We start from the raw sequence: 21,794 nt of genomic DNA, 5'->3' as shown, positions 1-21,794 counted from the left end.
CCAGGGAATAAAGACCAAGAGCTGCCAGACATTCCTTATATGGTAACCCTTTCATTCCTGGAATCATTCTTGTGAATCTTTTCTGAACCCTCTCCAATGTCAGTATATCCTTTCTAAAATAAGGAGCCCAAAACCACACACAATACTCCCAGTGTGATTTCACGAGTGCCTTATAGAGACCCACCATCACATTCCTGCTCTAATATTCAATACCTCTAGAAATGATTGCCAACATTGCATTTGCCTTCTTCACAACCAACTCAACTTGGAGGTTAACCTTTACGGTATCACATAAAAGGCTGCCTCCATTCCTGTTCACTGATTGTTGTTCTTTCTGGCCAACATATCCTCGACTTGATCGAAAGATCATTATCCTCCTCTCATTCTGTTGAGTGCCCATAGGATTGACAAGGACCCTCTGCAGCTGTGTCATTTCTTCTCTTTCACAACTTTAGCCTCCCACCTTCTAAGGCGGTACACATTAAACAAAACAATTACAGCCATACATAAAATTGATCTTACAGCAGCTTGTGATACTGTTCCCACTCACAGATGTATTTAAACATTTGATCCCCAATTCTAAAACTTAGTTTGCAGCGTTTAGAGCACCTCTCGCTTGCCTCCTCCACAATGAGTCAAGTCAGGAATTGGTGGCAAATTAGTAATATTGGTCCTAAAACTATTGATCCGTATTAGGCATTGGATCATGAAGCTCTCCTTCATTACCATGTCACTTTTGGAAGAGACAAAGTTTGTCCTCCAATAACCAGATCTAAAGTCATATTTCCAATGGCCACATTATGACTTCCCAATGAACACTATTTCCATCCTTTAATATAAATCATGGCTAGTGTTGCTATAAAATATGCCCATCACACCACGCATCCTACAAGAAAGACTGAGTATTCACCAATTTTCGTCAGTACCGAAACCACAATTCACAAGATTCTTTCTTATCAATTATTCTAGGCAAGGCTAGTGGTCTGCTCCTTGATAAATCTATCCCTTTCCCAGCACCGTTCATAACAATATCATGTGTTGGTGGGTAACTTGATGATATCCAAGTCTTATGATATTTGCCCACATTGTGAACCTTCTTCACTCTGTTTACCACCTGTACAATTCTTCATGTGTACAGTTAATGATGATCAAAATATCCTATGGAAAATATGTGGAAGTAACCACCCCACTGGATATCTTTTGTGTGAATTACTGTCCCACTCGGTATTCACATGAGTGTGATCCCACAGGACTGTAATCTTACCGTGGCCATCATAGTTGAAGCTGCTCAATAATTAGACCTAACAACTAATTATATTCCCTCTAGGATACTTGATAATGTCATCTCTAGAATTTTATATAAGTGTAGGGTAATGTAATGGGTGACACATATTGTTCATTATCAAACCCATTCCTACACAATTCACAAATCCATCATTGAACTGTTGTGTTCACTTTAAGAGATTGTGTCTGAAGTAATCATGTCAGAAGTTGACTGCTTTTGTTTGTCCGTAATGAACGTAAAGGGCTGTGGCTTTAGTTAAGCACATAAAACAACTCTCACATGTTTTGTTCACAAAATCCAATGTAAGAACTGTGCATTTGTGTCCTGTGGGATACCTAAGATTTTGTTTTGTCCATGCATGTCAAACCATCCACCCTGGTATAATTCAAGACTGAATCTCAATTCCTCCTTTTTTGGCCCCCAGTTACTCAAGTCCAATGTGAAAGGTCATCTTTTGTCACTGGGTGTCCCGCAAGTATCAACATCAGTGTTGACACGTTTGCCTGCTGTAATGGCTTTGGAATAAGATCAACCCTGATCCCAGTCATAGTTAATTCCATTGCAACAAAATACCTTATTCCCTTCATCTGGTGTTAAATCTTGGGTTTAGAGGTTTACACTTTCCATTAGGATTTCCAGGGCACTTACTGCGCGCTGATATTCCCATAGGTCATGGTTCCAGTGGATCATTTGGTTTCATTCCCCCTGGAAACACAGATTTCACGAAAGACCACTCAGTCTTTAGTAAGCACTCCCTTGAGCTCTTTGTATATTTATGACTCTGCTCCTTCTATCAACTTTTTAAATCCTTTATGTTTCTTCTGCTCCTCTGCCAAATCCATAACCTTAACCTGTTGCTCCTTCTGTCTTCCAATTTGCTCAATCTGCAACTGCCCTGTCAGGTTGCAGCAACTCGTTTTGCAAACTTGTCAACCTTTGTCTTCCTCCCTCAGGATCATTTTAAATAAGCTGTCACCTTTATGACCCTATGTTCTTTTGCCCTCACATAGCTGGTTCTCCTCTCACCATCCTGTACAGGTGAGGAACCATCTAAAATGCAAATCAGAGTTTTTCCTTTGTTTGTGCTGATGTTCTTGGGTATTGCTTTATCCTCTTTCCTTCCAGCCTCACTTTCTGTTGTAATACAAATGATCTCTTTGGCTCATTTGCTATCATATCCTGACACCTGCTCGATAAAGATCATCTGTAAGGAAACTTTAATACCCTTTACAACTACATCTCAACCCTGCAGAGTCAGGGCTGACTGAACAAGTCATTTTGATTTGACCATCCTACAGCAGCTGGATAAATATGTGCTTTAAGATGGCGAAGGAATTAATGCTGAACTGCTGTTTGGACTAACCCAATAATTCAATTCTATTTACATTTTAAAAGTTACATGACAAACACTATGATTGTATCAAAAATATTTTCTAAAGAAATTAAATTCAAAATTGGTATGTCAAAAGTCTTGAGCAACATCTTTCATGTTCTCTAAAAAGAAAGTAGTCTTGTTGGTAAAAGCAAGTTTTAGGAAAGCTCCCCAAATATCTCAACCTTCCAAGATATCAATTCTAAATTTCCAGATTAACTGTCCAAAATTTTCTGTAAATGTCTGTTTCCCTCTGAAATGTGGGCATCTCACATCTGAAATGGAGATACAGATTTCCATCGCTTTAACCTGTATTTCACATGGCCAGTGTGAAATCTGTGTTTCTCTCTAAAACAAATTCCATGGAAAATAAATAAACACAAACCAAAACCACAGAGAAGACAAAACAAAAATCCATGCCTGTACTTTACTTCCTTCTGAACCTTCACAACTAACTGCAAAAGTTAGAATAGATACTTAATTCCAACCGTGAAAACAGTATAAACAAGGTGGACAGTGGAAACCTGATTAGATGAGGACTACTGAATCGGGAGGGACAGACAACGGGGTTATATATACCCAGGCGTCATCCCTGATGAAGATACCAGAGATTACCAGTTAAAATTGACACTTGTACCCGGCTGGAGGGCCAAGAGGAGTTTATTCATAATATATGCCGGGAAAGCACTAGATCCTATTTTTAAATACATTTTTCAAAGAACAAAAGAAGAAAAGAATGCTTAGTGTGGGCCCCCAACGTATTCACACAATCTCTTAAAAATGTACAACCTCTTAAATGACAAAGAGTTCCTGCAAATTCGCTTCAGAATAGCCAAATATGTCAATATTTTTTCTCTGAAGCATGGGATTAATTCAATCTTCCTCCCAATGTTGACTGAGCAATCACACAATCTCCCTCTCTCTCTCTCTCCCTCCCTCCCCCCCACACCTAATGCATCATTTGAGACATACAAACCATTCACACTTTAAACCAGAAAATTTCTTGCTCCAAAATATTAAGTTACCATCAGACAAAATTGAGGAAATGTGTTACTTTAAGGCTTTAAAACAAAGAAATGCTGAAAGTTATTCACCATGCACAAGTAAACAACATTCAACAAGTTAAAAGCATGACATCCCCAAATGAACCAAAACCCAACGTATTCTGACCGTTCTGTAACTCCAGTCCCTGAGATATGTTAGGATTCAGATTAACTGAACTGTTTGCCATACAGTTCCAGGCATCAGCACCCACATTACTGAAACAGCAGCTTTGAGTGCTGTCCTGGAATGTTCGTTCCCACAATTCTACCCTGACTGCATCCCTCAACGTTATGCCCCTGGGGGGAGCATTTTAGCTGCTTTTGAAGTATTCCATAAGTTTAGAGCACAGGGACAGGCCCTTCAGTCCACAATGTAATGCTGAACCGGCTCAAAGGCAAATCAAAAACCCCCCAGAAACTAATCCCTCCCAGAAACAATTCCTCCATCTTCCTCACATTCATGTACCTATCTAAACATTTCTTAAAAGCCTCTATCTAAAGTATTTGCCTCTACCACCTTACCAGGCAGCACATTACAGGCATCCACATTTTTTGAGTGAAAAACTTACCCTCCACATCCCCTTTGAACCCACCCCCTCTCACCTTCAATGCATGCCCTCTGGTATTAGACATTTCAACCCTGGGAAAAGAAACTTATGGTTAATAAACCTCCATCAGATCTCCCCTCAGCCTCCAGCACTCCAGAGAAAACAACCCAAGTTTATCCAGCCTCTCATGATAGCACATGCCCTCTAAACCAGGCAGCGTCCTGATAAACCTCTTCTGCTCCCTCTCCAAAGCCTCAACATCCTTCCTATAGTGGGGCAACCAGAACTGTATGCAATGCTGCAGGCGTGGCCTAAGCAGAGTTGCAATATAACCACTTGACTTTATGACTCAATAACTTAACTGATAAAAGCAAGCATTCCATAAGCCGCCTTAACTAGTCTGTCAACCCATGTAGCAACTTTCATGGAGCTATGAACTTGCATCCCAAGATCTCTCTGCTCAGCAACTCTGTTAAGGATCTTACCCATAACAATGTACTGTCACCTTGCGTTTGCCTTACCAAGGTGTGACACTTCAAATGTATCTGCGTTAAACTTCACCTGCCATTTCTCTGCCCATATCTGTCTCTGATCTATATCTGATCTATATATTCTTTGCCAGACTTCCACATGATTCACAGCTCTACCAATCTAGGTATCATCTGCCAATTAATTAACCCACCCATCTACATTTTCATCCAAAATCATTTATACACATCACAACAGCAGACGTCCCAGCACAGATCACTGCAAAATACCACTGATTACAGACCTCCAGCTCAAATGAATCCCTTTATCTATCTAATAAAAACACAAAATGCTGGCAGAACTCAGCAGGCCAGACAGCATCTATAGGAGGAAGTAGTGACGACGTTTCAGGCCGAAACCCTTCATCAGGAGTCTATCTTTTGTTTTTTATGTGCAAGCCAATTCTCAATCCAAAACAGCAATTTGCTGTGGACCCCATGCATTTTAATCTTCTAGATTAGCCTTCCGTGAGGCATTGTGTCAAGTGCCTTACTAAAATCCATGTTGACAACATCCACTGCCCTACTTTCATCAACCTGTCTCATCACCTTGTAAAAAACTCAAGTTGTTAAGGCATGACCTGCCACACATAAAACCATGCTGGCTCTTCCGAACTAGGCCATGGGTTTCCAACTTCTCATATATCCTATCCCTAAGAGTTTTCTCCAGCAATATCCGTAGAACTGACATGAGACTCACAGTTTCCTGGACTTTCCCTTGTTCCCTTCTTAAAAAGAGGTACAATATTAACCACTCATCAGTCCTCTGGGGCCTTGCAGGTTCCTGGACAGGGCATGAAGATCCGCATCAAGGCTTCAGCAATCTCACCTCTCTGGGTTCTGGTTCTAAATTATTTCAATCCCCTTGGAACACCATCCACCGATGGGATGCAAACGCAGTGGGGTGTTCTCCTTTCCTCTGGTGACTTTTACATAATTCATCCACTGAGTTCCCACTGTTATTAACCATAACAGTCAATATCGTATTCTTTAACTTCTCATTTGAACCCCCCAGTGTGTTGGCATGTTTCCAGAAAAGTGGAATGTTTGTTCAGATGCAAGCATGTTATAGTGCATCTCCTTTCCTCAGCATCAACCAGCCCATATATTACTGTCTGGTAACTAATGCCTGGGACAGCTACCTAGGATCATCCCTGGACATATATATCCTGATATCCTTTGCAATGTCCCTCAGCTTCTGTATCCTGAATGGGAAGTGTATGTTATTTTCTGCTTTTGATTTCCTGTACCGGCTCCTTTTGGTTGCATGTCAGCGAGGGATCCTCGGGTGCTAGCTCCTCATTGTAACAGTATCTGATCACCCCTTATCATTCTAATCCCTATCTCCATATTCATTCTTTTCTTGTCCTTCAGATCCAAAAGCACATACAGTATTATTTCTTTCTCTGCAGCGAGTTGGCCCTGCAGTTTTTGTATCTGCTTTAAACACTTTGTATGATCTCCAGTGTTATGTTTCTTTTCATGCATTAATGTCTGTATCACTTTCATTGCCATCTTTAAGTCACTGCACTCTTTCCACAATTCTTCCACTTCATTCTCAGTGATTTGGTCTTCTTCTTGTTTACTCATTTCTTTAACCAGCGGTTCACATTGTAACTGAAACTGGTACAAACAGTAAATCCTCTGCCCTGTAAATCAGTAGGTTTCTCTGTAAGGTTTTCTACCACATCACAGAGCCTCCTGTTCTGCTGCAGCTTTCTGCTGATGTTCTAGGTTTTCCTTTCCTAATACATCCCATTCTGCTTTAGCTTTCAATTGATATTCAGTGTTTTCCTCGTCTGATCCTTCTCGCTCTATTTTAATTTTCTGCTGATATTCTATCCATTCCTCAATTAAACAGCCAACAGCTACTCGGGTTTATTTAGTATTTCAGTAACATTTGAGTAATGTTGTAAATATATTGTTTGATTAAGTATTTTTAGCTTACGTAATTCATTATGGGTTATGTGTAAAAGTACGTGAATGGCACACGTCATTACGTCACCATGTCATGTGAGCACATCACTAAAGAAATGGAGTGAAAACTAAGTAGATGAGTTTATCGTGGCTCCTGTGTGTTTCTTTTGATTAGTTTTTGAAGTTACACAACATAACAACCACTGGCATCTGTAGTTATTTAAATTCCTTGTCTGACAACTTTCCCTGAGCAATCTTCCCAAGAGCTTCCCCAGCACACCGCCAGTGTGACCAGCATTCTTCCTGTATTTCCCCAGAAGATATTTCTGGAGGATTCCCCTACAAACTCAAGTCCTCTGAATTTACAGACTTACCTGAATTCCTCATCCTGGGTTAGTAACAGCGAATTCTCTGTACCTCACCAACGTGGCCCAACTCAAGTCTCCCGCTGACTCAGCAGAGAGGTTTATCCAGCTAGGATGATCAGTTAGGCACAAAGAGACTCCAATTTCTGACAAGAACCTTTATTGACTCAGTTCACAAGCACGTGAATTTTCACAACACAATACCTGTGTGCACACCTACTACATTTCCCAGTCTCTCCATAAACTGCCAACGAAGAGAAAATATAATACCAGGGAAAAAGTGTCTCCGCTGGCCAGGCATTCCTCGTAGTCCTGATGTAATCTGCACATATCCAACATGGGGGTCCTCCACATCCACAATGGTAGGTCTGTGGAGAGTTGTTGCTGTTTGAGCTCCCAAAATCCTCTATTTTTATACTTTTCCTTATCCAGTCAATCTATGATGTTTCAATTCCATTGGCTAGAGGTCATCTGATGTGTCAGATTCCTATTTGACGTAGCCCAAGGCCACAAGCTGTATTGTTTTATGGCCTTCGCCTTTAACTTCCTACCTTAGGTGACTTCTGTTGTTCTCTTTGACTCTGGTTCAAATCAATCAAACCAGCTCACCCAGACACTGGGTCCAGATGATGAGTCACTTCTGCAGACCTGCCATTTTACACAATAAAACAGTTCTTAAAATCTGAAAATGGTCTTAGGTTTAGCAGAAGCTCCTTGTGTCCAAGTTGAATTGCTCAGATTAAGTTATCCTAAAGCAAGAATAAATTCATCAAACAGTTCACAAAATGATGACTGCAAGGACAATCTCACAAAATGGCCGCCGCCATTCCTTTTCCCTGAATGTAGTTCCTTCTGGCCAATATGCAGAAAGTGTTCCATTGTTCAAGGGGAAGAATCCTGGAAACTATAGACTGGTGAGTCTCACATCAGTGATAGGGAAGCTCCTGAAGAAGTTTCTGAAGGATATGATTTATGAGTGTTTAGTAAACCAGGGCTTAGTTAGGGACAGGACTGTCAATGTTGCTTTGTGTGGGGCAAGTCATGTCTCACTAACTCAGACCATCGAGCGCCATCTTTGGTGGGAGGGGTGGGAAAGAATTGTTCATATTTCTGGTCAAGATACTGCATCAAGTCTGAGAGTAAAGGGGGGATGTTAGCCAACGTATGGAGTTGTGAGGCGGGGTGCTTAGACTGGGGCCAGTAGGTGATTGATGGATTGAGGACAGGTAAAGGATGATGGTGAAATGGTGGAATTGGGAGACAGAGACAGGTGGGTGATAAACAGAGGCAAGCATAAACAAAGGCCGATGGGCCTGGGGGGGTGAAGGTGGAGACAGCTGCTGGAGGGTGATAAATAGAGACACAAACGCCATGAGCTGTGGAATCTGATCAGTGAGGGAGGTGACCATGTTTAGACAGCGTACATTGTGGCTAATGTGCACTGGTGGGTGAAGGGATTAAATGTTGTCATTGAATACCTGTCTGAATCAGGAGCGAGGACTGTATAGAGGGGAGCTGTGGGACTGAATGCTAATCCACATTTCACTAAAGTCCAATACCAATGCTACTGTATTAAAAGAAATAAAGAAGGAACAATGGATGAAGACTGAATGTCTTTAACACCCCAGACATATTTGTCAATCAATTTTTCAATCATTTTGAAACATTGAACTGTCTGATCACATCTGATGCTCCCAATTCATCTGACTAGTTTCATATTTCTGTTCCTTAAATTCCCATAGAACACATATGCAGTCATCCTGCATTGTTGGCTGCAAGCCGTTGCAATGGAGTATCATTGTGTCACTGCAGTTCACACGCTCTCAGCTCAGTTCTTGGATGCTGCTGTGTGCAGTAGGTGTATGTGAGGAGCTGGAAGGCTTACACTGACCAGCACTGTCATATCCTGTTATTTGGACAGTTCCTGTAAGAAGCTATGTATGTGTGCAAGTCTGTTTTGCATCTGGTAAGCTTTCTTCTCCTGGTGAAGGTTATGAAATTGGGATGACAGTACAGCTGAATGTGTCAGCTCACAATTAAAGGGAGTTAGTTGCTTTCTTCTCAAAAGAGGTTGGACATATTTATCAGGTCAGGCAGCGTTTGTGGGATGAGAAATAAGCTTAACATTTCAGGTTGGAGAATTGTTCTGATGAAGGGTTAACAGTTTCTCTTTCCACCCACATTATTTGGCCAGTTTACTGATTTTGGAGAATAAAACAGCACAGCACAGGAGGAGGCTTTTTGCTCACCTAGTTTGTGCCAACCAAGAAGCCAACTTGAACTGCAAATCTCACTCCGCGGCCTCTATATTAGGAACCTCCTGTCGCCTTTCTATCCACTTGAACCAGTCTGGCCATTATCTTCTGACCCGTCTTATTAACAAGGCACTTTGCCCACAGAACTGTTGCCCAGTGGACTTTTTTTGTAATATAAACTCAAGACAGTTGTGCATGAAAATCCCAGGAGATCTGCAGTTTCTTGGATATTCAAACCACTCTGTAACACACCAATAATCATTCTACATTCAAAGTCAATTAGATCACATTTCTTCCCCATTCTAATGTTTGGTCTGAATAACAACTGAAGCATTTGTCAATTCTGTATGTTCTTATGTACTGAATTGATGCCACGTGATTGAATGTTTGGATATTTGCATTAATAAGCAGGTATACAGGTGTACCTAATAATGTAGTCACTGAGTGTATAATCCTTCAGTGACATGCCTGTTTGTGTGCCTTTCTGATTGCTTCTTAAATTCTGTGTCCGTGTATCTCTCTCATTGCTTCTTAAATTCTGTGTCCGTGTATCTCTCTCATTGCTTCTTAAATTCTGCTATAGCATCTGCCTCCACTGCCACCCTAGTAGCATGGTCAAGGTGCCTACCACTCTCTGTGTAATCAACCTGCTTCATACATACCCTTTACATACCCTGTCAACTTAAACCTCTAGTATTTAACATTTCTTTAAAATTTGCAGCTGCAATTTCATTTTATTAATTTTCATTTACATGGCTCTCTATATGTAGTCTTTGCCTCCCTTGAAAGTACTGTGACAGCACAGTACTGTGACTGATGATGTCTTCTTGTATGGTAACAAAACATTTGCAAGTAAGTTGCTAAAGATCGGAGAACAATTCAATCCAACCATTTGCCTCCCTCCTTCAGTCATTGAACATTTTGACTATAAGACATAAGAGGAGAATTAGGCCATTCGGCCCATCCCATCATTTTCCTCTCAGTCCCATTCTCCTCCCTTCTCCCTGTAACCTTTGGTGCTCTTGTCAATCAACCTCCTCTCTAAACATGCCCAAAAACTTGGCCTGCACAGTAATCACCCATTGATGAGTTCGAGCTGCGCTAAGTTTGCTTCAAGCTGGTAGCATACTTCCCTTGAGAAAAACAACTTGCAAAATTATAGCATAAAAATGGCAAGAATCGTAAAACAAATGCATTTGTAAAATAACAAAAAATAATGACCAGAGATCAGCCATCACGCATGAATCACATACGTACTCTACTCAACATTCCTTCCCATTGATTGAACTTTACATGCCAGCCTTGTCTCAGTGTCCAAGGTTTGTGTGTTCTAGTCATGGTGCAGTACAGAATGGAGAAAAGCCCTTCAGTCCAATTCAGCCATGCTGACTACGGTTTCACCAAGCTAGTCCCATTTGTTAACATTTCTCTAAATTGCTCTTACCCAAATGTCTTTGAAGTGTTGTTATTGTACCTGCCTTAATGAGGCCATCATGGAACCTTTGTGAAACTGCCTGGGCTTCACCCATCCCCTGTCCCTGAGCACTGGAGAACAAAGACAAGCAAGTAATTTGGGTGGTGTTCAACAGGGTCTTTTAAATCCTGCAAATTACTCACACTTTGAGCGCTGTGACCCAGTGGCACTACATATCAGTCACATTTAAAAGGTATTTAATAAAGAGCTGATCTCCGTCTTTGATGATTCCCCACTGAGTTAAATGTTAAGCCTTAATCTCTCCTCTACACAGATTGTTGAATCTGCAGCCTGGGGCTATTACGATGAGCTTTCATCATTAGGGCAATTTGCAGAGGAAATTGTTTTTGGTAGATAATGAAAGGTAGGGTTCATAAAGCATTGCATGAACTAAAATTAAGTGACTCTTTCCCTCGTGAGACATTTTTATTTCTTCAGTTGATGCTTGACTGTTACATTTAGCAAGCGTTTCACCTGTTCCTTTCCTCCGAGACTTCCCCTGCACCCTCAGGCTCACTGTGTTATAGACATAGAACATCAAACATAGAACCGAATAGCATGGTACAGGCTCTTCGGCTCACGATGTTGTGCTGACCTTTTATCCGACTTTAAGATCAATCTTAACCTTTCCCTCCCACATATTTTTCTATCATCCATGTGCCTATCTGTCTCTTAAATGCCCTGAATGTTCCTGCCTCTACCATCACCCCATGTATATGTATATGGGTGGTGGGTATATTCCATGTACCCACCACCCTCTGTAAAAAACCTACCTCTGGCTTTCCCACTACACTTACCACCATTTACTTTAAAATTCATTTCATTTTTCAATCTTTTTATTGATTTCCAATTAAAGAATATACAAATCGGAAGAGGAGTTTAACAAGTAGACAATATAAAAGACATATAAACAGCAATAGTAAAAACAATAAGTATATAATATCAAAATCAAATAAGTAAAATATTATGCTGCTATATACACAATAGTCCAAAAAAAACTACATAACAATCATAAGAAAAAAAAGATTGGAAATTTTATTGATAAGGAAAAAAAAACCACTAACTAAACTGGAACAAAAACAAAGAAAAAAGAAAGAGAAAAAAAAGAAAAGAAAAAGAAAGATTGGGCAGTCCAATTGAGCATAAAATTAGAAAAAACAGAGAGAGAGAAAAAAAACACATCCTTCCAGTCATCTCCGAACCTTCATGGATAAGGATTTTCCCCAAAGAGAATTTATAAATAAATAAATAGATAGATAGATAGATAAATAGATAGATAGAAATTAAATCGTGAAAATATTGAATAAAGGGTCACCAAACTTGTTCAAAATTAAAGGATGTATCAAATGTCCGGCTTCTAATTTTCTCCAAGCTCAGACATGACATAATGGAGGAGAGCCAATAGAAAACAGAAGGTGGATTAGATTCTTTCCAGTGTAGCAAAATTGCTCTCCTAGTCAGTAAAGTTGAAAAGCTATCACATGTTGGGCGGAAGCAGACACTTTGCTTGCTTCCTCTGGAATAATCCCAACAATTGCTGTAAGTGGATTAGGCTGAACATCCATATCTATAACTGTAGATAATATTCCAAACACATCCCTCCAAAAATTATTTAAACTTACTCATGACCAAAACATATGAGTTAAAGTAGCCATTTCTGTGTTACATCTATCATAAATAGGGCTTATATTCGGAAAAATATGTGCCAATTTATCTTTGGACATATGGGCCCTCAATTACTTTAAAATTAAGCCCCCCTGGTATTAGCCATTTCTGCCTTGGGGAAAAGTCTCTGGTTATCCACACAATCTATGCCTCTAATCACCCCCCATTCTCCTTCCATCCAAAGAAAGAGTCCTAGCTTGCTCATCCTTTTATAATAAGACATGCTCTCTAATCCAGGTAGTATCTTGATAAATTTCCTTTGCCTCCTCTCTAAAGCTTCCGTATCCTTCCTATAATGAGGCATCCAGAACTGAACATAATACTCTGTGTGCTCTAACCAGGGTTTCATAGAGTTGCAACTATACTTGGCAGCTCTTGAACTCAATCTGCTGCCCAGTGAACCAACACACCATATAAACATACGTCTTCTGAGCAATCCTATCAACTTGCATGGTTAATTTGATGGATCTATGAACGTGGACCCCAAGATCCAGCTGTTCCTCCACACTGCTATTAACCTGTCTTCTGCCTTCATATTCGAAGAATCGAATATGAAGAATCGATGTCAGTGTCCAAAGCCTAAGCCTCAATTCTCCCAATCAGCTGGCTGAGGAGTGGGAAGTGCAGGCCAGTAACATGGCTGTGGTGAGGGAGGTCAGAAGCAAACAGACTGAAGGGCAGGGCTGAGCAAATATCCAGGGTGGAATTGAGCCAGAGGAGAAGAACTGCCCATTGGCTCCTTCCCATTTCCATCTCAGTCAAGGAAGGCCACGAACAAAGTGTAAAGGCAGGGGGTGTGGGGTGGGCACCCCATTGTCAGCAATGCCATACCTCTGGAGGAGAGAGAATGGTCCCAGGAGCTGAGGATAATGGATGGGCAGAGGGACAGGATGCCTGCTGTTAACCCTAAGGCTGTGTGACAGCACAGTTTAGTGCTGGTAACCCCTCAGCTCCAGCGACACGGGTTCAATTCTGAACATGTGCAGTCTGCACGTTCTCCCCCACTCCCCCCAATACTCTGGTTTGCTCCCATGTCCCTACATCCTAGAGGTGTGCAGTTTGGTAGGCCGACCAGTCGCTGTAAATTGACCAGAGTGTAGGACTTAAAATAAAGAACATTACAGCACAGTACAGGCCCTTCAGCCCATGATGTTGTGCCGATCTTTCAGCCTACAGAAAGATCAATCTAACCCTTCCCTGTTTCTATTTGTAAGTGGGTGGTTGGAGAGGTGGGAAGATTTTATAGGCAAATGAGAGAGGTCAGGTAAATAACAGCTGATGTGAATGTACCGGGAGATAGCTTAGACTTGATGGAGTGAATGACCTTCTCCATCGTGGTCCAAGTGTAGCACAGTATTCCGTTTCTGAGTCAGCGTTGGGTGTGGTCTGAAGCCAAGCCCCCGGATTTGGGCTTTGAGTGTATCTGTCAGGTGTCCTGTGCATTAACTGTGCTCTTTCTCCCCCAATCCTCCCCTCACCTGTTTTTTCTTCTAGATGAATAACCACACTCCGAAAACACCCGATACACAGTAGAAACAGCCCTTGTGAGCTGCAGGGCTCAGGTTCGTGCCATTTTCTGTTGCCAATTAGCTGCTCTCTGTGGTGTTTGAAGGGTAGGTGAGAGTATTATTCACTTTACCTTTAAGTTCCCTGGCTGTGTTTCCAGACCTGAGATCGATGGTGGCAGTCAACATCACTGTACACAGACAACACTGGGTCCCGTCACCACTGCTGACACTGACAGGGGCGTGGGTTGAGCTACAATGATCTCTCAGTTGTTGCTTTGGACCTCTTCTCACAACTAGGACTGGCTCTGAGATTTGCTCTTGGACACCATACGGCCCTTCCCCCCAAAATGGTGAGACAAAGATTGGGAAGATCAGCCTGCACATTGTCCATGCCCCTCCTTTCTCTGTGTGTTCATGTGCCTAACTAAGAGCCTCTTAGATGCCCCTCTCTTATCTGCTGCATGTTTAGTGGCTTCTTCCACATTCCCCCTTCTAGCCCACCAACAGTAGCCCTATCTTCAACCAGGCAGAACCCATGCTGCTCCAAATCTTCAGCACAAGATCCAGCCCAGTGGAGGATTGAAGCACAGCTGTCTGGTGTGTCAACTTTGGAAGGAGTTCTCAGACTCGAGCTGCCTGCACTGGTGGACGTGAAGCAAACTTCACAGACTCTCTTCTGCTCTTCCGAGCTGTTCTGTGTGGTGCCCCACCATCTATTTTATGTTTTAACCCCCAAGTCTCACTTAGTTGCCCTCTGCCCTTCAGCTCACAATTGTGCGCCAACATTTTAACCTGCTCTGAGATCAAGGAGAGAGGGAAATCTCATTGAGCTCATCTGTATCCCTGAGTAAAATAAGTTACCAAGGGTTCTCTGGTCAGTTTTGAGCAATATTTGGCCCCGTATCTAAGGAAAGATATGCTGGCCCTTGAGAGGACACAGAGCAGTTCCCAAGATCCTGGCAATATGAAGAGCACTTGATGTCTCTGGGCCTGTACTTAATGGTGTTCAAAATAATCTCATTGAAACCCCACCAGATATTGAAAGGCCTGGATAGAGTGGTTGTTGGGAAGATGTTTCCAGTAGGAGAATATAGGATCCCAGAAAGAGTGGATGTGAGGAATATAGGATCCTGGATAGAGTGGATGAGGGGAATATAGGATCCTGGATAGAGTGGATGTGGGGAATATAGGATCCCGGATAGAGTGGATGAGGGGAATATAGGATCCCGGATAGAGTGGATGAGGGGAATATAGGATCCTGGATAGAGTGGATGAGGGGAATATAGGATCCTGGATAGAGTGGATGAGGGGAATATAGGATCCCGGAAAGACTGGATGAGGGGAATATAGGATCCTGGATAGAGTGGATGTGAGGAATATAGGATCCTGGATAAGTGGATGAGGGGAATACAGGATCCCGGATAGAGTGGATGAGGGGAATACAGGATCCCGGATAGAGTGGATGAGGGGAATATAGGATCCTGGATAGAGTGGATGAGGGGAATATAGGATCCCGGAAAGACTGGATGAGGGGAATATAGGATCCTGGATAGAGTGGATGTGAGGAATATAGGATCCTGGATAAGTGGATGAGGGGAATACAGGATCCCGGATAGAGTGGATGAGGGGAATACAGGATCCCGGATAGAGTGGATGAGGGGAATATAGGATCCTGGATAGAGTGGATGAGGGGAATATAGGATCCTGGATAGAGTGGATGAGGGGAATATAGGATCCTGGATAGAGTGGATGAGGGGAATATAGGATCCTGGATAGAGTGGATGAGGGGAATACAGGATCCCGGATAGAGTGGATGTGGGGAATATAGGATCCTGGATAGAGTGGATGAGGGGAATATAGGATCCTGGATAGAGTGGATGAGGGGAATATAGGATCCTGGATAGAGTGGATGAGGGGAATATAGGATCCTGGATAGTGGATGTGGGGAATATAGGATCCCGGAGAGACTGGATGAGGGGAATATAGGATCCTGGATAGAGTGGATGAGGGGAATATAGGATCCTGGATAGAGTGGATGTGAGGAATATAGGATCCTGGATAGAGTGGATGAGGGGAATATAGGGTCCTGGATAGAGTGGATGTGGGGAATATAGGATCCTGGATAGAGTGGATGAGGGGAATATAGGATCCTGGATAGACTGGATGAGGGGAATACAGGATCCTGGATAGAGTGGATGTGGGGAATATAGGATCCCGGATAGAGTGGATGAGGGGAATATAGGATCCTGGATAGAGTGGATGAGGGGAATATAGGATCCTGGATAGAGTGGATGTGGGGAATATAGGATCCCGGAGAGACTGGATGAGGGGAATATAGGATCCTGGATAGAGTGGATGAGGGGAATATAGGATCCTGGATAGAGTGGATGAGGGGAATATAGGATCCTGGATAGAGTGGATGAGGGGAATATAGGATCCTGGATAGAGTGGATGTGGGGAATATAGGATCCCGGAGAGACTGGATGTGGGGAATATAGGATCCTGGATAGAGTGGATGAGGGGAATATAGGATCCTGGATAGAGTGGATGTGGGGAATATAGGATCCTGGATAGAGTGGATGAGGGGAATATAGGATCCTGGATAGAGTGGATGTGGGGAATATAGGATCCTGGATAGAGTGGATGAGGGGAATATAGGATCCTGGATAGAGTGGATGTGAGGAATATAGGATCCTGGATAGAGTGGATGAGGGGAATATAGGATCCCGGAGAGACTGGATGAGGGGAATATAGGATCCTGGATAGAGTGGATGAGGGGAATATAGGATCCTGGATAGAGTGGATGAGGGGAATATAGGATCCTGGATAGAGTGGATGAGGGGAATATAGGATCCCAGATAGAGTGGATGAGGGGAATATAGGATCCCGGAGAGACTGGATGAGGGGAATATAGGATCCTGGATAGAGTGGATGTGGGGAATATAGGATCCTGGATAGAGTGGATGAGGGGAATATAGGATCCTGGATAGAGTGGATGAGGGGAATATAGGATCCTGGATAGAGTGGATGAGGGGAATATAGGATCCTGGATAGAGTGGATGAGGGGAATATAGGATCCCAGATAGAGTGGATGAGGGGAATATAGGATCCTGGATAGAGTGGATGTGAGGAATATAGGATCCCGGAGAGACTGGATGAGGGGAATATAGGATCCTGGATAGAGTGGATGAGGGGAATATAGGATCCTGGATAGAGTGGATGAGGGGAATATAGGATCCTGGATAGAGTGGATGAGGGGAATATAGGATCCTGGATAGAGTGGATGAGGGGAATATAGGATCCTGGATAGAGTGGATGAGGGGAATATAGGATCCCAGATAGAGTGGATGAGGGGAATATAGGATCCCGGAGAGACTGGATGAGGGGAATATAGGATCCTGGATAGAGTGGATGAGGGGAATATAGGATTCTGGATAGAGTGGATGAGGGGAATATAGGATCCCGGAGAGACTGGATGAGGGGAATATAGGATCCTGGATAGAGTGGATGAGGGGAATATAGGATCCTGGATAGAGTGGATGAGGGGAATATAGGATCCTGGATAGAGTGGATGAGGGGAATATAGGATCCTGGATAGAGTGGATGAGGGGAATATAGGATCCCAGATAGAGTGGATGAGGGGAATATAGGATCCCGGAGAGACTGGATGAGGGGAATATAGGATCCTGGATAGAGTGGATGAGGGGAATATAGGATTCTGGATAGAGTGGATGAGGGGAATATAGGATCCCGGAGAGACTGGATGAGGGGAATATAGGATCCTGGATAGAGTGGATGAGGGGAATATAGGATTCTGGATAGAGTGGATGAGGGGAATATAGGATTCTGGATAGAGTGGATGAGGGGAATATAGGATCCCGGATAGAGTGGATGAGGGGAATATAGGATCCCGGATAGAGTGGATGTGGGGAATATAGGATCCCGGATAGAGTGGATGTGGGGAATATAGGATCCTGGATAGAGTGGATGTGGGGAATATAGGATCCTGGATAGAGTGGATGAGGGGAATATAGGATCCTGGATAGAGTGGATGTGGGGAATATAGGATCCCGGAGAGACTGGATGAGGGGAATATAGGATCCTGGATAGAGTGGATGAGGGGAATATAGGATCCTGGATAGAGTGGATGAGGGGAATATAGGATCCTGGATAGAGTGGATGAGGGGAATATAGGATCCTGGATAGAGTGGATGTGGGGAATATAGGATCCCGGAGAGACTGGATGAGGGGAATATAGGATCCTGGATAGAGTGGATGAGGGGAATATAGGATCCTGGATAGAGTGGATGAGGGGAATATAGGATCCCGGATAGAGTGGATGAGGGGAATATAGGATCCCGGATAGAGTGGATGAGGGGAATATAGGATTCTGGATAGAGTGGATGAGGGGAATATAGGATCCCGGATAGAGTAGGTATGGGGAAGATGTTTCCAGCAGGAGAATATAGGATCCAAGGGCATAGGTTCAGAATATAGAGATGAACCTTTAGAACAGAGATGGAGGAATTTCTTCAGGCAGAGGGTGGTGAATCTGTGAATGCATTGCCAGCCAATGAGATCAGTGGAAGCCAAGTCGATAGGTCTAATTTAAGGCAGAGATAGATAGTTTCTGAAGTGATAAGGGATAAGGGTAATGAAGAGATGGCAAGAGAGAGAGGAGTCGAAAATATTGGCCATGAATAAACAGTGGATACAATGGGCTGAATGGCCGTTTTCTGCTGCTACACCTTATTTACCTCATTTCTGTATTGTGAGACAGGAAACACAAAGCATAGAAAATTTACAGGATAGGAAGAGGCCCTTCCTCCCACAATGTTGTGCTAAAGTTATTAAACTCGTCCTTTCTGCCTGCACAACGTCCCTGTTGTTCCATTCTCTACACATTCATGTTCCCTTAAGCACCACTATCATCTCTGACTCTACTACCAGCTCTGGCAATACACTCCAGGCACCCGCCAATCTCTGTTACAATGTACTTGCCCCACACAGCGCCTCTGAACTTTCCCCTTCTCACTGAAATGCACGCCCTCTTTTATTGGACACTTCGACCACAGGGAAAAAGATACTGGCTATCTAATTATGACTGCCATAGTTTTATAAACATCTATAAGGACTCCCCTCAGTCTCTGCTCTAGAGAAAGCAACCCTGGTTTGCCCAACCTCTCCTTGTAGCACCATGTCACAAACTGGCTGTGAGAATTTATGCATTATGGAAATAAAATTGATACCAGATATCAAATTTCTAAATTGAAAGTAAATTTATTATCAAAGTACATTTATGTCACCACATGCTACACTGAGTTTCATTTTCTTGCAGACACTTACAGGAAAATAAAGAAATATAATAAAATTTACAATACGTAACAAAAACTGACAAATATCCAGTGTGCAAAAGAGGACAAACTGTTCCAATAATAAATTAAAAAAGTAAATAAATAGTACTGAGAACATGGGTTGTAGAATCCTTGAAAGTAAGTCAATAGGCTGTGGAATCAGTTCATTGTTGAGGTGAGTGAAGTTATCCACATTGGTTCAGGCGCCTGATGGTTGAGGAATAAAAATTGTTCTTAAACCTGGTGGTGTGGAATCTAAGGCTCCTGCACCTCCTGCCCAATGGCAGCATTGTCCGGATGATGGATGCTGCTTTCCTGTGGCAGCAGCCCTTGTAGATGAGCTCAATGGTAGGGAGGGTTTTACCTGTGATGGACTGGGCTGTAACCACTTTCTTTAGATTTCACTGTGCATCGATAGAAGTTTGTCAACGTGTCATGTGACATGCTGAATCTGTGCCAACCTCTAAGAAAGTTGAGACGCTGTCATGCTTTCTTTGTGACAGCAGTCATCCCAGGAGAGATCTGATTGCCTGTGAAGTACTGAGGATTGAAGGCTGTTATATGAATGCAGCATCATTGTCCTTAAAATGCACAGATATCCGTGTAATGGACCTACAAGTGTCCTGCTGGTGAGGCAGTGGAGACCTTAGAGCACCACCAAGAAAATCAGGAGTCACTTGGGGTGAACACTGAGTCAATGAGGGGAGATTTGACTGAGGTGTACAAATGGATGGATAAGATAAAGTCAAGCAAGCTCTTCCACTGAGGTTGAGTGGGACTAGAAGTAAAGGTCATGGATTAAAGGTTAAAAGGGTAAAGGTATAAGGGAATTTCTTCACTCAGAGAGTGGTGCAAGTTTGGAATGAGCTGTCAGCGGATGAGGATTTAAGAGAAATTTGGGTAAGTACATGCATGGGAGTGGTATATTCCAGGTGGGGGGGTTGATGAACAGATGGGCCAAAGGGTCATTTTCTGTACTGTAGTGCTATGCTGAACTCTGGCATGATTCTGAGAGGGAAGGGCCTTACTGATACTTAATTTGTACTTTGCCCTTCAGTTGCTGGGAGTGGCAGTGTTGTGTCACAGAACCATGGGACATTAGGTGAAGCGATGGATTTCTTATGCCCTTTAAATCCTGCTTCATGCCTGAAACAAAAGGCCAGGCCTCAAGGATGTGATGCTGGGGCTTTATAAGGCATTGGTCAGGCTGTATTTGGAGTTAGCATATGAGGAGTGTTTGACGACTCTGAGCTCGTTATCACTGGAGTTTACAAGAATGAGAGGCAATTGGAGAGGGAGAAAATAAAGTCTAGAGTATCAGTGTTACAGTGCAGTAAAGAGAGTTACAGATTCATAAGAGATGAGCTGGCCAAAGTTGATTGGAAGAAGACACCACCAGGGATGATGGCAAAATAACAATGGCTGGAGTTTCTGGGGGCAATTCAGAAGGCATGTGATAGATGCATCCCAAAAATGAAGAAGTATTCCAAAGAAAAGATGAGGCAACTATGGCTGACAAGGGAAGTCAAAGACAGTGTAAAAGCAAAACAGAGGGAGTACAATAGAGCAGTAATTAGTGGGAAAGTAGAGGATTCAGAGACTTCTGTAAACCCGCAGAAGGTGACTTAAAAAAAGCCATGAGGAGAGAAACGATGAGATATGAAGGTAAGCTATCCAATAATATAAGAGGGTACTTAAAGTTTTCAGATATATAAAGAGAAAACAAAAGTAAAAATGAATATTGGACTGCTGGAAAATGACACTGAAGCGAAAGAAAAGGGAGACAAAGAAATAGTAAACAAATGTAATAAGTATTTTGCATTAGTCTGCACTGTGGAAGACACAGTGTATGCCAAAAATTTGAGAGTGTTGGGGCAGAAGTGAGTGCAGTTACTAAGGAAAAGGTGCTTGGGAAGCTGAAAGGTCTGAAGGTGGATAAGTCAACTGGACCAGATGGACTGCACCCCAGGGTTCTGAAAGAGATAGCTAAAGAGATTGTGGAGGTGTTAGTAATGAGCCTTTACCATCAATAGATTCTGGAATGGTTTCAGAGGACTGGAAGATTGCAAATTTCACTCTACTCTTTAAGAATGGAGGGAAGCAGAAGAAAGGAAATTACAGGCCTGTTAACCTGGGTTAAGTGTTTGGGAAGATGTTGGAGTCTGTTATTAAGAATGGGGTTTGGGGGTACTTGGTGGCACATGATAAAATAGGCCAAAGTCAGAATAGTTTCCCTTAAGGGGAAATCTTGCTTGACAAACTCTTGGAATTGTTTGAGGGAATAGTTGAAGTTACTTGGATTTTCAGAAGGTCTTTGACAAGGTGCCATACATTAGGCTATGGTATTACAGGAATGATACAGACACAGATAGAAATTGACTGACTGGCAGAAGGCTAAAAGTGGGCCTTTCCTGGATGGCTGCTGGTGACTGGTGGTGTTCTGAAGATGTCGGCGTTGGTACTGCTTCTTTTCATGTTATA

The 21,794-nt window shown here is 42.6% G+C and overlaps 1 protein-coding gene across 2 annotated transcripts in view; it reads left to right on the top strand.

Moving 5' to 3' along the window:
• The window catches only part of LOC132406679 (RNA-binding Raly-like protein), a 1,147,695-nt gene that overhangs the window by 1,102,249 nt on the left and 23,652 nt on the right, over positions 1 to 21,794 (top strand). The window contains exon 9 of one of the 2 annotated variants that reach the window (XM_059992523.1): positions 13,946 to 14,013. The exons of the other annotated variant lie outside the window; for it this stretch is intronic. Coding sequence (XP_059848506.1) covers positions 13,946 to 13,984 — 39 coding nt within the window. The 3' untranslated portion in view covers positions 13,985 to 14,013. The remainder of the gene's footprint in view (positions 1 to 13,945; positions 14,014 to 21,794) is intronic. 2 annotated transcript variants of the gene reach the window in all.

This window comes from Hypanus sabinus, chromosome 17, assembly GCF_030144855.1.
Source record: "Hypanus sabinus isolate sHypSab1 chromosome 17, sHypSab1.hap1, whole genome shotgun sequence".
Classification (NCBI taxonomy): domain Eukaryota; kingdom Metazoa; phylum Chordata; class Chondrichthyes; order Myliobatiformes; family Dasyatidae; genus Hypanus; species Hypanus sabinus.
Note: the sequence above shows the minus strand (reverse complement) of the source record. Positions and strands in the feature narration are given on the sequence as shown.